The sequence below is a fragment of the Hyperoodon ampullatus genome (assembly GCF_949752795.1).
Source record: "Hyperoodon ampullatus genome assembly, chromosome: 1".
NCBI classification, from domain to species: domain Eukaryota; kingdom Metazoa; phylum Chordata; class Mammalia; order Artiodactyla; family Ziphiidae; genus Hyperoodon; species Hyperoodon ampullatus.
Window position 1 is genome coordinate 187,874,299 of NC_136914.1, and position 14,094 is coordinate 187,888,392.

Consider the following 14,094-nt stretch of genomic DNA (forward strand, 5'->3'; position numbering starts at 1 on the left):
CTCTGACTCAGAATCTCTAATGAAATTTACAGAAAAGTCAGATTGCTATGGAATGTATTTGAAAACTAATTTTTATTGTGCTATTTAAAATGAGTTTTTTTTTTTAAAGAAATGTAAAATAAAATAAATCTTCTGACTTGCCATCTACTTTAAACTATTTATAAAGACATCTGGGACAATTCGAATCCAATTTGCTAGACTACTCATAACTGGGGAAAGACTGATAAGATTTTAGCATTTCAAGGATAAAGTTATGAAATAACAGGATATACATGGATCCTTGAAAGGAAGGAATGGAATTGGTGAGAAATTGAATGAAGACTTGAATTTATCTGTAATAGTAATTTTTATATAAATGTAAATTATGCGATACAAAATGTGAATGCTAAATATAGGAAGTTATAAGATTTTTAGTGTTTTTAAAAGTTTTCAGATTATATCCTTTTAAAAGTTATATAATATACCAAAATTAGGATATACCACAATTTATTCAACTATACTTAAGGTTTTTCTGTTTATTTTTGTTTTTTGGCACAGAACTGATAGCTAATCTCATGATTCTCCTGAGAGGCAGGGAGTATAGTATAGTGGTAAAAGCATGAATTCTAGAACCACATTGCCCGAATTCAAATCCTAGCTCTGCCATTTTCTAGCGTGTGACTTTTGGTATACTCTGTATGTCAGTTTTCTAAGTAGTAAAATGGGGATATTAATGAAATATACCACATAGGGTTCTTGTGAGGATTAGCAAGTTAGCAAACAAAAATGTGCTTAAACTAATGCTTGGAATATATTCTGATATCATTACAGTATTACATAAACCTCTTAAGTACCAGTACTTACTTGTTCATGAATAGATAATTAAAAGATAAAGTTACTATGAGAAAAATTGTATATATTCATGTATATATGTATATACATACATATATATATATATTTATTTACTTTTCATCTTAGTAGGTAATGCCATATGATCTTCCAAATTGTTGCAGCACATCACATTCCCACAAGTTATAAAGAAAAATGCCTATTTCCTCTACATTTTAGATATATAACTTGCTTAAGACAGTGGCTTATTGGAGCTGAAAAGATGGCTCATGCTTGCTTTGAGGGCCAATTTTGGACATCTCTTTCCAACTCCAAGTACAGTGACCTCATTTGTGGCCATGGTGGGAGATATTTACAGTATGGAAAGTGACAAATGCTCCAAGTCATGTTCTTGGGGGCCCTGTGGTGTGGCCATGGCTACGGCAGCTTGACACAGGATCTCAGTTCCCCGACCAGGGATTCAACCCTGGCTGCAGCACTGCCCTGGCTTTTGTCCCCTTTGGAAAGGAATTTCAGTAAAGAGACTGAATAGTGAAGCAGGTAAAGTGTTTATTAAGTGAGGAATATTGTGGATAGACACATGGGCAGGCTCAGTAAGAGTCACATCTTTGGGAAGTTTAAATCATTTATAAGGGAGCAGGCTTCCAGGTCTTTGTTTTCCTCTGACCAGTCGTCTTGCTTTTACCCCTATCTGATTTGTCTCAGGGCCCTCCCCATGTGCCTTCGCCTGCTTTAGCCAAGATGGATTTCAGTGTGAGGGGCTCTGGGAAGTTAGCAAAACTTACTGTGGTCTGGCACCCCCTCCCCTGAGGAAACTTTCTGTGCAAGTGTAATTTGGGAGGTCTCCCTGACCCCAAGAATAAGGAAGTTGTGACCTCCTTATCTTTTACCCCAGGAAGGCTTAGCCCCTCCCTCCCCTGCCATTACTGTTATCTTACAGTGTCCACAGGAGACAAAGTCCAGCTATTCATCCTGTTCCTGTTGTTATTTCTATCTCAAAGTATAAACAGGAGGCCAGTTGTAAATGTCTCGCCTGGAACCCATCTATCTCATGCCTCAGTCGGGACTTCTTGTCTCAGTTGGCTGTTAAACATTTACTGCCTCATATATATCAATATCTATACAATTTATATTCTTATATTTATATAGAATAATGATACCCATATATTAAAATATCTTTTAATTATTATTTTATATTCTTTGTAGTTATTATTATTTTATCGATGGTATGTAAACCAATGTACAATGTAAGCTATGTCAATTAAAAACCTACTTATTATCTTGGAGTCATAAGAAGAGCTGAAATATGAGCAATCAATTTGGACTTTAAAGTAGATGATTTCTAAGAAGCTAGAGGTCTGATGATAAATTACTGAACATTACTCAGATTTGGCCTGGCTTTGCTTAGAGTACAAAGATTTGATTGATTTGCAAAAGGAATCATTCAAATTTCATGTAGTTGTGAGCATGTTATGATTTTTTATCCATGCGAACATGTTATGATTCTTAAATAAATTGGAAGAGTTTTGGGTGACGCACATTAGAAAACTTGTCACTTATTTTCTTTAGAATTTTTGCAACAGTATTACCCACACCGTTTTTTAAAAAATATGAATAGCCAATGAGGCAATGAAACTCCAGAAAAAAGAAGAAAAAAATCTAGGAAAGGAAGTTCAGAGAAGTGCAAAAGTCAGGGGTTTCCTTTTGTTGAAACTTCTGATACATTCTGTCACCACAAACTCCAATTTTGATGTTACCCTAAATCATAAAAAAATCAAACCCATCTCTATACATCGATATCTTCAAGCCAACTCTTTCTCTATTACAATTATCCTGAGGGAAATCCTAAGGGCCCTTAACTACTCAAGAGTCCTTAAATAATTGGCAGACAGAAAAGATTTACATTTCATTAAGACTCATAGCAAGAATACTTTTTGAATTATTCTATCAATTAACAGTGCTGTTCCATATTTTCACATACATCAAAAATCTAGAGAAGGGACATAACTATCTTTCATAACAAGATACTGTATTTAAAAAATATATGATACTATATCTTTCTCAGCTCTCTCTTTTCTCTTAATGGACTCGAGTATGCAAAAAATGTGTGTAAACTGTAGGGATGAAAAACTTTTTCCTTCTTCCCTTCCAGGTTCTGTTGACCTAAAATAAATAGACTGCCAGTTATTTCTCCAGCAAAAATGGGTTTATTTGGGATAAGAAGGGAATTGCAATTTGGGGTCTACAACCACGGTGAGCCATGTGCAAATCCCTACAAAACAAGGGAAGGAGAGAGAGGGGGAGATAAGAAGTTGGGAGAGCTATAATAAACAAAGAGACCATGGCTTTTCATTAGCTGAGCTGTTGTAAGGATGGAAGAGGAGGAGTTCTTCTTCCTGTTGAGCTATGCTGTCTTTGCAAGGTGTGAGAGCTCCCCCTTCTGGTCTCTTGACTCTGTTTAACTGAAGTTTCTTGAATTTTTTAGTTCTTTGGCTGCCCTAAAAATTAAATTAACATAACACAGATTAACAAGAGAAATCAAATTTAATAAGGTATGTGTAGGAGCTCCATAAAAAAAATGAGACTGAAAAAAGTGACCAAAACAGGCTGTCTTTTTGACAAGGAAACTACAAATTTGTAAAGAATTTGCAAGGCAAAGAGGTTTGGGCTCAGGGTATCAAATTAGAAAGTACAATGGTACTTTTACACGGCCTCTTGGCCCTAAGTTCCCTATTTCTGGTGATAATGATGCCCTCTATTCTCCTGGTACAGGGAGGGTTCTTTTCACATGGAAGATCTTTGTCCTGCTTTCAGGGGGACAAAGGATGATCAAAATGTCCTCCTTGCACTGGCTGTTTCTTAAGAAACTTTAATGTAAAATACTCAATATGCCAATGTAGCATATTTTCGGGTGGCATATTCTGCTCTTCTTCAAAATATTGCAATTATATAGGTTTGGATATAAAAATTACTTTCTATACTTTCATATTTCAAACTATATAAACCACTTTTCAGAATAACCCCTATCCTGACCTTTCCTCATGTCTACCTCCTACTGATATGTGGAATAAGTGCTAATATTACAACCATTGTTTTTAGTTTTGCCAGTTTCTTGGGCATATTCTGGAGAGTAAGACTGAAATAGGAGGATAGTTGTTGATGGTTTAAGAACTATTTATAAAATTTTCAAGTAATGAAGATATTGCTTGCAAATTTTATAAGTAAGCAAAATGATACTATTCTGTTTACTAGTGTGCGTAAAAACTAAGGAAAATTAGTTAAACAAAAAAGACACTTTCAAGAAAAAAAAGAAGAAAAGAAAAAAAAGAACACACTTCTAAAGTGATTTAGACCCAGGCAAACTTGTTGCTGTTATTTTCTTTTTTGAATAAAGAAATCTAACAGAATCAAGTTACTAGGGTAAGTTTTAAAATTTCAGTTGGTGATAGTCCATCTTTCATTGGTGAACAGAAGCAAGACAGATTCCTCCAAGGTCTTAGGTAACTGAGTTAGAGTCAAAAGACTCAAGGCAACTCTAATTATGTTGCCTTTTTTTTTTTTGCTTTCTCTACTGCAAATACCAGATAAGGTAATGAAAGAGTATTTAATATATGTATCTATGAGTGAGTCTGGTAGGTGCCTTTGGCCATTTTGTCAACTACAAACTACTTGAATACTAAGTATGTAAGCGTTAGAAGTCTCTTTATTCCAAGGCTCCTATGACATTGCCTCAAAAAGAAATCTGAACATCAGCATTTTTGTCTCATACTCATTTTTAAAACCAGGTTTCATATAATTTCACAGTATTTGTTAGAGTCCAAATTTTTCCTGGGTCTGCTCCACATAACCAATATTTGACTTAATACAGTTCTAAATATAGAGCAGATACTGAATGGATTAAAAATTACCATTTATCTCTAGTTTGATCAAAGAATAGTGTGCAATTAAACTTTTATAGCAAGAAAGCCTTTCTATTGAGATGAAGGAATTGAAGTCTTACTTATCATTTGATGGTTAGAGGTGTTTTATTTCTCTAACATTTTCATAGTTGAAATATTTGAAGTTTTATAAAAATGTGCTTTGTAAAAAGAGTGGATTGTGACAATGAGTTAGTTGTCTCTGAGCTATTTATAAAAGTAACTTTCTTTGAAATTCTACTAGGCACAGATCTTTTTCTGAAACAAATAAAAAAAATAGTTCTTCCTTACAATATATTGATGAAATTTTCTACTTATTTATTAAATAATTAATTTTAAAAAATGTGTGTCTTTGATATGTCAGATATCATGTTATAATATTGTATTGTGATGTTATGAGACCAGGTGATTGGAGGCTTTGAATAAAGATACTAAGTATTCAGTGATTCAGTGACAAGGTCAATACCACTTCCTTATGAGGCATTGAGAGAATGTTCCAGCTAGGTCAAATCTCACACTCTGATGAATATTCCTTGTGGCTCTTTTGAGTCTATGTTGTAGTTATCTCTATGCTTTTAAATTCCTGCATGTCAGTTTTTATACTGGATTATTCTTTGTATCACCTGCAATTACTTGCATAACTATACTCACAATGGTTATGGAAGCTAAATAAAGGCTTCATATAATTAAATGTTTAATGTTAGCAAATATATAAATGATATGTGAAATAATAATGCACATTGAGAAAATACAAATGAAACAGTCAAACTTAATTAACTTTGAAGGAGATACATTCTTGCTTGCCAGTTACAGTCACAGTTTCCTAAATTAATGATATCTTATTTTTAAATGTCTAAAATTTTAAAGTGTTATCTTATTTTTAAAATGATAGAAAAGAAATGAGGAAGGAAGGATTTTGGAGATTAGTTTTTAATATGTACTGGATTTTCACATAGCAATGAATGCAAATGTAAATCTAATGAAATCATATAAAATATTTATGTAAACAATTATGTTTTATTTATACCACTCCCAATTTAGAATGTTATTTCCTTTATTCAGAAGAGTTGTGAGCAGCAGCATTATACTAGAAAGAGTAAAATATTCCTTTCTTTTCGGTTTTTATCTTAATTGTCAGGGGCTTTGTTTTAGACAATATTTTAAGATAAAATTTGGTTCTGAATTGGAAAAAGAGCATCATGGATTAACAACACCTTCCAGAGGCTTGCAAGTTAGGAATGTGCATGAGGCCTATTTTCATATTTCATTATAACATGTTATATTTATTGGTGGCAAATTCTGGGGAATCTCCATGTACACATAAACCATGTTGGTAGTTTTTGTTACTATATCTCTGCTCCTAGTAGTGAAGGGGTGCAGAATGTGTCACTCTAAAATATGCCTCTTTAGCATGCTGACAAAAGAATTAATAAAGTGATCTAAGAAAGTTACGGAAAATTTTATTTGAGCCAAACTGAGGATTATAACTCAGGAACAACCTCTCAGAGAGCTTGCAGAACTGTTCTGCCCATTAGAGGTCAAAGCACAGTTATATAGGTTTTTGAGACAGAGGGCTGTACATTAAATGACATATTTTACACAGTTTACACAACCTAGATCTACAGGTACAAAGAGTAGTGGGTCATGGGTCATCATGACTCCTTACAAGATTAAGAAGGGAGGTTATCTCCTAAAGGAGTTGTGACCATTGATGGGATTAGAAGGAATATTTTTTCCTAAGGAGATCTGAATAATGCAGATGTGCAATACACACTAAAGGGGAGGGAATTTTCTCATCTTGCCATAAATTATGAATTTTATTTCAACAAGCGTAAGAATTATTTTAGGCTAAGTAATAAAAAACAAAAAACAAAAACAAACAAACAAAAAAACCCAGCAGACAGAAAACAAGCTCTGAAAACCAGTAGAAGCAATTCACATTTACAAGGGAAATCTCCAATTATAAGGGTGTCTTTCTGTCTGTACCAGGAAGACAAGGATGACTCTAAATCTCTAGAAACTCTTATCAATGGAGAAGGCTTAGATTTAAATCTGCATAACAAACATACCTTTTGTTTACTGTGCTTCGACTGAAAATTTGGCTTTCCCCTCCCAACATCTTTTGTCTTTAGCTGAAGATGGTATTCAAGGTGGTGACTTGGGCCATTTTGGGGAGTTATTCAGTTTTCCTGGTTATCTCCCCTGTATACAGGAAGTATACATGTTATTAAACTGTTTGTTTTACTCCTGTTAATCTGTCTTTTACTACTGAGGGGTTTTATCTAAGAACGTAAAAGGGTAGAGGAAAATTATTTTTTCCCCTCCACAGTAGGTTATCTGATCTTTTTGTTTGTTTGTTTTGTTTTGTTTCCACTTAAAAATTCACATTTTATAGACCAACACTTTGTAAGCAATTTATTTTCCCAGTATAAGACAAAAGCCTATATTGTGTATTTTTGTAAATACACACCCTCTCTAATGCAATTGTATCCATTTTATGGAGTGGCAGCAATAACCCAAAGAAGCAGAGAATAGTGATAGATTTGTTGCTGACAAACTGAAAGACTTAGGATAGAAAACAGTCTACTTTGTCTATTACAGTGACTTGGTTGTAACATATGAGAGGTAAGGTTGAGTGACATGCAAGTATAGAAATAGTGCTTCTGGGATATTACAGACTTTTTTTCCACATCTGTTAGGTAGGTAGTCAGACTTGAGTGGGTCCCATTCCATCCTGGATGGGGTCATCTTTCCCTCCCCATGTGGACGCTGGTAATCAGAGCATGCCCAGAGATCTTCCCTCTTCTAGTCAAGGACCACCGCTAAGTTTCCAGCCATATCAGGACCAAGCAAGATAAACCTGCCAGCACAGGTTGGCACAGGTGCACCAAGACCTAAAAGGTGACTTAGGGTAATCCAGCGTTCATTGTGCCATATTTGTAATAAATTAGTATTGCGGTTTTTGCCTCCCCCCACCCCCATGGGTTTTGCTTGGGTGCTTATGGATAAGCATCTGCACACTAGGAGAAAAGTTATATAACTTAAAGCTGTCAATCAACTTGTCAGTTAAATGATGCAGGACAGAAGGAGGGACAACCACTCTAAAAATCCCAACCCTGCCCCATTGCGAGACTGCTTCTGGTTTCCAGACAGCCCACTCTCATCCTTTCTCGGGAGTGTACTTTCACTCTGCTTAATAAAACTCTTGCTACTTAAAACTGCTCTGTGCCTCTAGACTGAATTATTTCTCTTGAGAAGGGCAAGAACTGAGGAAATCGCCATTCTGCCAGTAACACATCTAATATCACATAAAATGGTATTCATTCAATATTTTTCTTAAACTTTAGATTGATGCAGTCTTTTTTAAAAAGTACATCCTAAGCAATTGTAGGGGTGGGAAATTTTTCCCATCTACCCTTCTAGATTCTTTGGCTGATCTAATAATCACATTGATATAAAACAGATTAACAGAAGAAACACAAACAAAAGTTTCATCACATATATACCTTCTGTATACATGGGAGAAACTCAGGAAAATAGGGTAACTCTCCTCCAGAATGGCAGAAGCCCTCACCTTAATTACCATCTTCAGCTAAACACAAAAGAGGACGTTGAGGGTAGAAGGTCAGTTATAGGAGGTTACCTGAAAGAGCTCGGTAAACAAGGGTAAAGCTGATATGCAGATTTAAATTGTTGCCATCTGCATGATAAGTTTCTAGAGATAAGTTCATCTCCCTCTTCTTGGTACAGCCAGAGAGACACCTTTACAAATGGAGATTTTCCTAGTACATGTAAATGACTCATACAAAAGGGTGACTTTTACCCAGTTTTCAAAGCTTCTGTGTCTGCAGTTTCTTAAAAATAATCAGCCTGAAATAATCCTATGCCAAAGAGACATATTTGGGGGTGGTAAATTCTGCTCCCCATCACAATCATAATCTTAAAATAGTAGGTTTGATGAACCAGTTGTGTTTTCTAAAAAATTAATGTTAAATTAAGTGTCTTCTATATATACTCAATTCATACATTTAAAGTATAATTTAAAAAATTTATTTGTGGACCCCCAAAATTGTCTCATGTGTCATTTGCTACTCCTGCTATACTTTCAACTGTACTAGATGTAATAAACAGACATGGAAAATTTAGAACAATTAAAGAAGGGCTTTAAGAAAACATCTTTATACCCCATAAATTTAACCAATCAGGGGAATTACCTGGCAGTCCAGGGGTTAGGACTCTGTGCTCTCACTGCCCAGAGCCCGGGATCAATCCCTGGTCAGGGAACTAAGATCCCACAAGCTGTGCGTTGAGGGCAAAAATAAATAAATAAATAATAAAGTAAAATAGAATAGAATAAAATAAAATAAAATTTAACCAATCATAATTATCTGTGTAATCTTGATTATGTTTATTCCCTTCTTGAGAAAGAAAAATATTTTTCTCTGCCCTCTTAGATTTACTAATTGGCGACTTTCAAATTAAATTGAACAAAAACAAAACAAAACAAAAACCCCAAAAATAGTTTAACAGGAGAAAGAATAAAATATTTCATTGAGTATTTTAGAAAGAATAAAGTATATTTATTTTCATTTTGGATGATCTGTCCATTGGTATAAATGAGGTGTTAAAGTCCCCCACTATTATTGTGTTACTGTCGATTTCCTCTTTTACAGCTGTTAGCAGTTGCCTTATGTATTGAGGTGCTCCTATGTTGGGTGCATATATATTTATAATTGTTATATCTTCTTCTTGGATTGATCCCTTGGTCATAACCTAGTGTCCTTCCTTGTGTCTTGTAACATTCTTTATTTTAAAATCTATTTTATCTGATTTGAGTATTGCTACTCCAGCTTTCTTTTGATTTCCATTTGCATGGAATATCTTTTTCCATCCCCTCACTTTCAGTCTGTGTGTGTCCCTAGGTCTGAAGTGGGTCTCTTGTAGACAGCATATATATGGGTCTTGTTTTTGTATCCATTCAGCAAGCCTGTGTCTTTTGGTTGGAGCATTTAACCCATTCACGTTTAAGGTAATTATCAATATGTATGTTCCTATGACCATTTTCTGAATTGTTTTGGATTTGTTTTTGTAGGTCCTTTTCTTCTCTTGTGTTTCCCACTTAGAGAAGTTCCTTTAGCATATGCTGTTGAGCTGGTTTGGTGCTGCTGAATTCTCTTAGCTTTTGCTTGTCTGTAAAGCTTTTGATTTCTCCATCAAATCTGAATGAGATTCTTGCCAGGTAGAGTAATCTTTGTTGTAGGTTCTTCCCTTTCATCACTTTAAGTATATCATGCCACTCCCTACTGGCTTGTAGAGTTTCTGCTGAGAAATTAGCTGTTAACCTTATGGGACTTCCCTTGTATGTTATTTGTCCTTTTTCCCTTGCTGCTCTCAATAATTTTTCTTTGTCTTTAATTTTTGCCAATTTGATTATTATGTGTCTTGGCATGTTTCTCCTTGGGTTTATTCTGTATGGGACTCACTGTGCTTCCTGGACTTGGGTGGCTATTTCCTTTCCCATGTTAGGGAAGTTTTCGACTGTAATCTCTTCAAATATATTCTCAGGTCCTTTCTCTCTCTCTTCTCCTTCTGGAACCCCTATAATGCAAATGTTGTTGCGTTTAATGTTGTCCCAGAGGTTTCTTAGGCTGTCTTCATTTCTTTTCATTCTTTTTTCTTTATTCTGTTCCACAGCAGTGAATTCCACCATTCTATCTTCCAGGTCACTTATCCGTTCTTCTCTCTCAGTTATTCTGCTATTGATTCCTTCTAGTGTAGTTTTCATTTCAGTTATTGTATTGTTCATCTCTGTTTGTTCTTTAATTCTTTTAGGTCTTTGTTAAACATTTCTTGCATCTTCTCCATTTTTCCCTCCATTCTTTTTCCGAGGTCCTGGATCATTTTCACTATCATTATTCTGAATTCTTTTTCTGGGAGGTTGCCTATCTCCACTTCATTTAGTTGTTTTTCTGTGGTTTTATCTTGTTCCTTCATCTGGTACATAGCCCTCTGCCTTTTCATCTTGTCTATCTTTCTGTGAATGTGGTTTTTTTCCCCACAGGCTGCAGGATTGTAGTTCTTCTTGCTTCTGCTCACAGGATTGTGTCTTGATTGCTCCTCCTTTATTTCTGCATTCCCTCACTTTCCTGGTTAGCAACTGTTTGAATCTGCCCTTTGGAACTAAGTGAAGGTCAAGGATACTGGATGAAACCTACAAACAAGAAATGGGGAACACGGAAAGGTTTGTACCTGGGAGGGCCCTACAGGGTCCTGCTTGGTTTCAGAGTTACATAGTTATTGCATTACAGGAAGGTTGTACTTGAAAAACTCCATCAATAGAGATTTCTGGTGTCTGAGATCTTGCCTTAGAACACTTCTTTACAACCAGTAAAAATAGAAAAACAAAACAAAACAAAACAGCAGGAAAAAAAAAAAGCCGTGCTCTGTTGGCAATATTGTGGCTAGTAGAAAAGAGAAAACGTGGGAACATAATTCCCTTACTGTTACAAGGATACTCTTCTCAGAAATTGTAGCTTTTTAGAGTCCCAAAGTATGAAGAAATAAAACAATTCTCATTTAGAAACTTGGAAACAAGTTATTTTAGTGATGCCAGCAGGCTACATGGAGAGAAGGAAGGCTCTCAAAATACTTTGTCATAGGCAATCTTATGTGAGACAAACAAAAGCATTTCTCCAGTAGGAGTATAGCAGATCTGGTGGATTTTCTTTCTTTAATTTACCCCTTCATTTTTTTCCTTTCTTTCTTTTTTTTTTTTTTTTTTTCCAAATAACCAGTATTTATCTCATAAACTTAAATTTCTTGAAGCATTGTCAAAAAAAAAATGGTGGGGTAGGGGAAGGAGTGAAGGAATCAAGAGTCATCTTTGTTAACTGGCCTTCTCAAAGAAAAGTAAACATTCCTGTATCTTCATGATGGGAGATAGTTTCACAACTTGGAGAAAGCCTTCTATGGAAGTTAGGCTACTACCCTCCCACAGACACTGGGAGATAGAAGCTCTATCTTCCTTGATTAATTATTACATTTCAATAGGATGATTCCTAGGTCCTGGAGGAAGAGTCCTGGGTTATAAAACTGGCAAAAGTTTGAGCTGGGAGAAGGTTGACATCTCAAAGCTGTGGAGAAAGTATTTACAATTGGAAATTTTCTAAAGTAAATGCTCTGAGAAAAGTGAGGTCAGATGCCTACACTCTGGAAGAAACCTGTCTACAGTTTAGCCAAGCTAGAGGGATCATTGCATCCATCTTGTGTTCTTTTTCTTTTTTCCTCTCTCACAGGACCGTGCACAAAATCTGAATGAACGGCGAACCACTACCACCACCCTCACAGTGGATGTTCTAGATGGAGATGACCTGGGTCCAATGTTTCTTCCTTGTGTCCTTGTGCCAAACACTCGTGATTGTCGCCCACTCACCTATCAAGCTGCCATACCTGAGTTGAGAACTCCGGTAAGCATACTCCCATCTTTTCTTCTTTACTTCCACCTCTCTAACCCCAGTGGGATCCTGTTCAAGTATTTTTGAACACATATTCAGTGAAAATATCAAACTTTACTAGATTGGTATTGAAAAATATTTATGTTCAAAACCATTTTGAGACAGTTTGGGTAAATTTTTGATCATAATGCATAATTACATCATTTACAAAGTTGAAAGTATGTCATGAAGCAACAGCCCATTTAACTCTGATTATTTTATTTTTCTTCTGTGTGTAAAGCATAACAAATTTCAGTTGCCAACATATACTGGGAAACCCCAAGAAATGACTCCAGCATTTCCTTAAATTCACATGTAAACTTGCAGCCCTAAGTCAGAGGACACACAAGTCAACAGGATACTCTCTTTTCTCTTAGAGCCCTGAAATATTATTGGAGATTATGCTTGGCTGTTTGAGGGTGGGAGCTAATGAATCCTGAATTCAAATATTCAATATTTATTAGTTAAAGATGTATTTTAAAGAAACAAAAATTTAAGGCATGAGTACATATTTTCTACGCTCAATTCTGCATTTGTTTTTTACAATTCTAATAAATCTTTACTTGCTGTCAGCCTGGAATTCATACCTTAGACCTGCCTGGATGATAAATAATACATACCTAAGAATAAAACTTATAAGGCTAACAGATATCCTGCTTAGGCCAAAATATCAATTTCTCCCTTAAAAGTAAAAAAAAAAAAAGAAAGAATTCTCTTTTAGAGCAGTCAAATTCCTAGGAGTGAACTATTTGATTAATGTCTTTGCTGTTCCTCTGGAAAGCATTCAGCCTTCTGGGTTAGTAACATGGCTGATGATGTCAGAATTTGTTGCAAGGTATTTGAATTTTTTTCTCAAACATTTGAGAGCTGTGGTTTGAGGGTCCTCTATTCGAAATTTTTTAAAAGAATAGAACAGAAATCCCTTCTCCTAAGTGTAAATTACACTGCATTCCAGTCACTTTAAAGAATTCTTATCCTATATTTTACCAATTACTTTATCCAATATTTTACCTGCTAGCTTTACTAACAGTAGCTCTTAAATGGTTGAAAGTCACTTTTGTGTCTGTTGGCATAAATGATTACTGGTCTAATTGGCTTGCATGGAAAAAATAAGCTGGAAAAAAAGAATAAATGTTATGTGCATTGAGTGAAGAAAATAATATAAATTTTTAGCTAAATGGAGTAATTTTGCAGACAAAAAAGCTAATGTAGAGATTGTCTAGACAAACATTCATAGGTTACCTAAAGTTATATGTCATGATATTATTTTTGTTGAATATCAGTGAGAAGCCTTAATGATGTGAACATTGAACTTTTCTTTGAAAGGCTTAATTGAAATCATGACAAAAAATATTTTTAGTATTAATTTATTTTTGAGTTAATTTATGTAGCTGGTGCACCAGTGAGATCCCAAGAGAAGGGGAATACTGATATAATAAGACTAAAATCAATGAACCAGTATGATGAATGTTTAACAGTACTTGATGTACTGAGAGAAGTAAATAAAGACAGAGGTTGCTGCTTGAGAAGCGAAGTGTATTGACTTTATAAAGGATCTTTGAGTGTCCCTTCCTCTCTGCTCCAGATTACAGACTAAGCATCTCTCTCATTCCTATACAGTTTCATGCTAGAGACATAGTCATGCTCCAGATTTGGGGTAAATGACAATAATGACTAATGGTTATATAGATTGTTCAGTTTGTCATGAACTGTGCTAAATTCTACAAAAATACTAACTTAAATCCTTGTGGATAATTACCACTATTATGGTTTTTTATAGATGAGATCTCTGGGGTACAGAGTTTAAGTGACTTAACCTTATAGCTAATAAGTAAAAAGTGTTTTCTTTTAAAATC

At 35.0% G+C, this 14,094-nt stretch overlaps 1 protein-coding gene across 7 annotated transcripts in view; it reads left to right on the forward strand.

Annotated features, from left to right (window-relative positions):
• The window catches only part of PCDH15 (protocadherin related 15), a gene marked incomplete at both ends in the record, with an annotated part of 736,996 nt that overhangs the window by 321,432 nt on the left and 401,470 nt on the right, over positions 1-14,094 (forward strand). For all 7 annotated transcript variants that reach the window (XM_079712493.1, XM_079712490.1, XM_079712491.1 and 4 more), the window contains one exon: positions 12,041-12,211. In XM_079712493.1, coding sequence (XP_079568619.1) covers positions 12,041-12,211 — 171 coding nt within the window. The remainder of the gene's footprint in view (positions 1-12,040; positions 12,212-14,094) is intronic.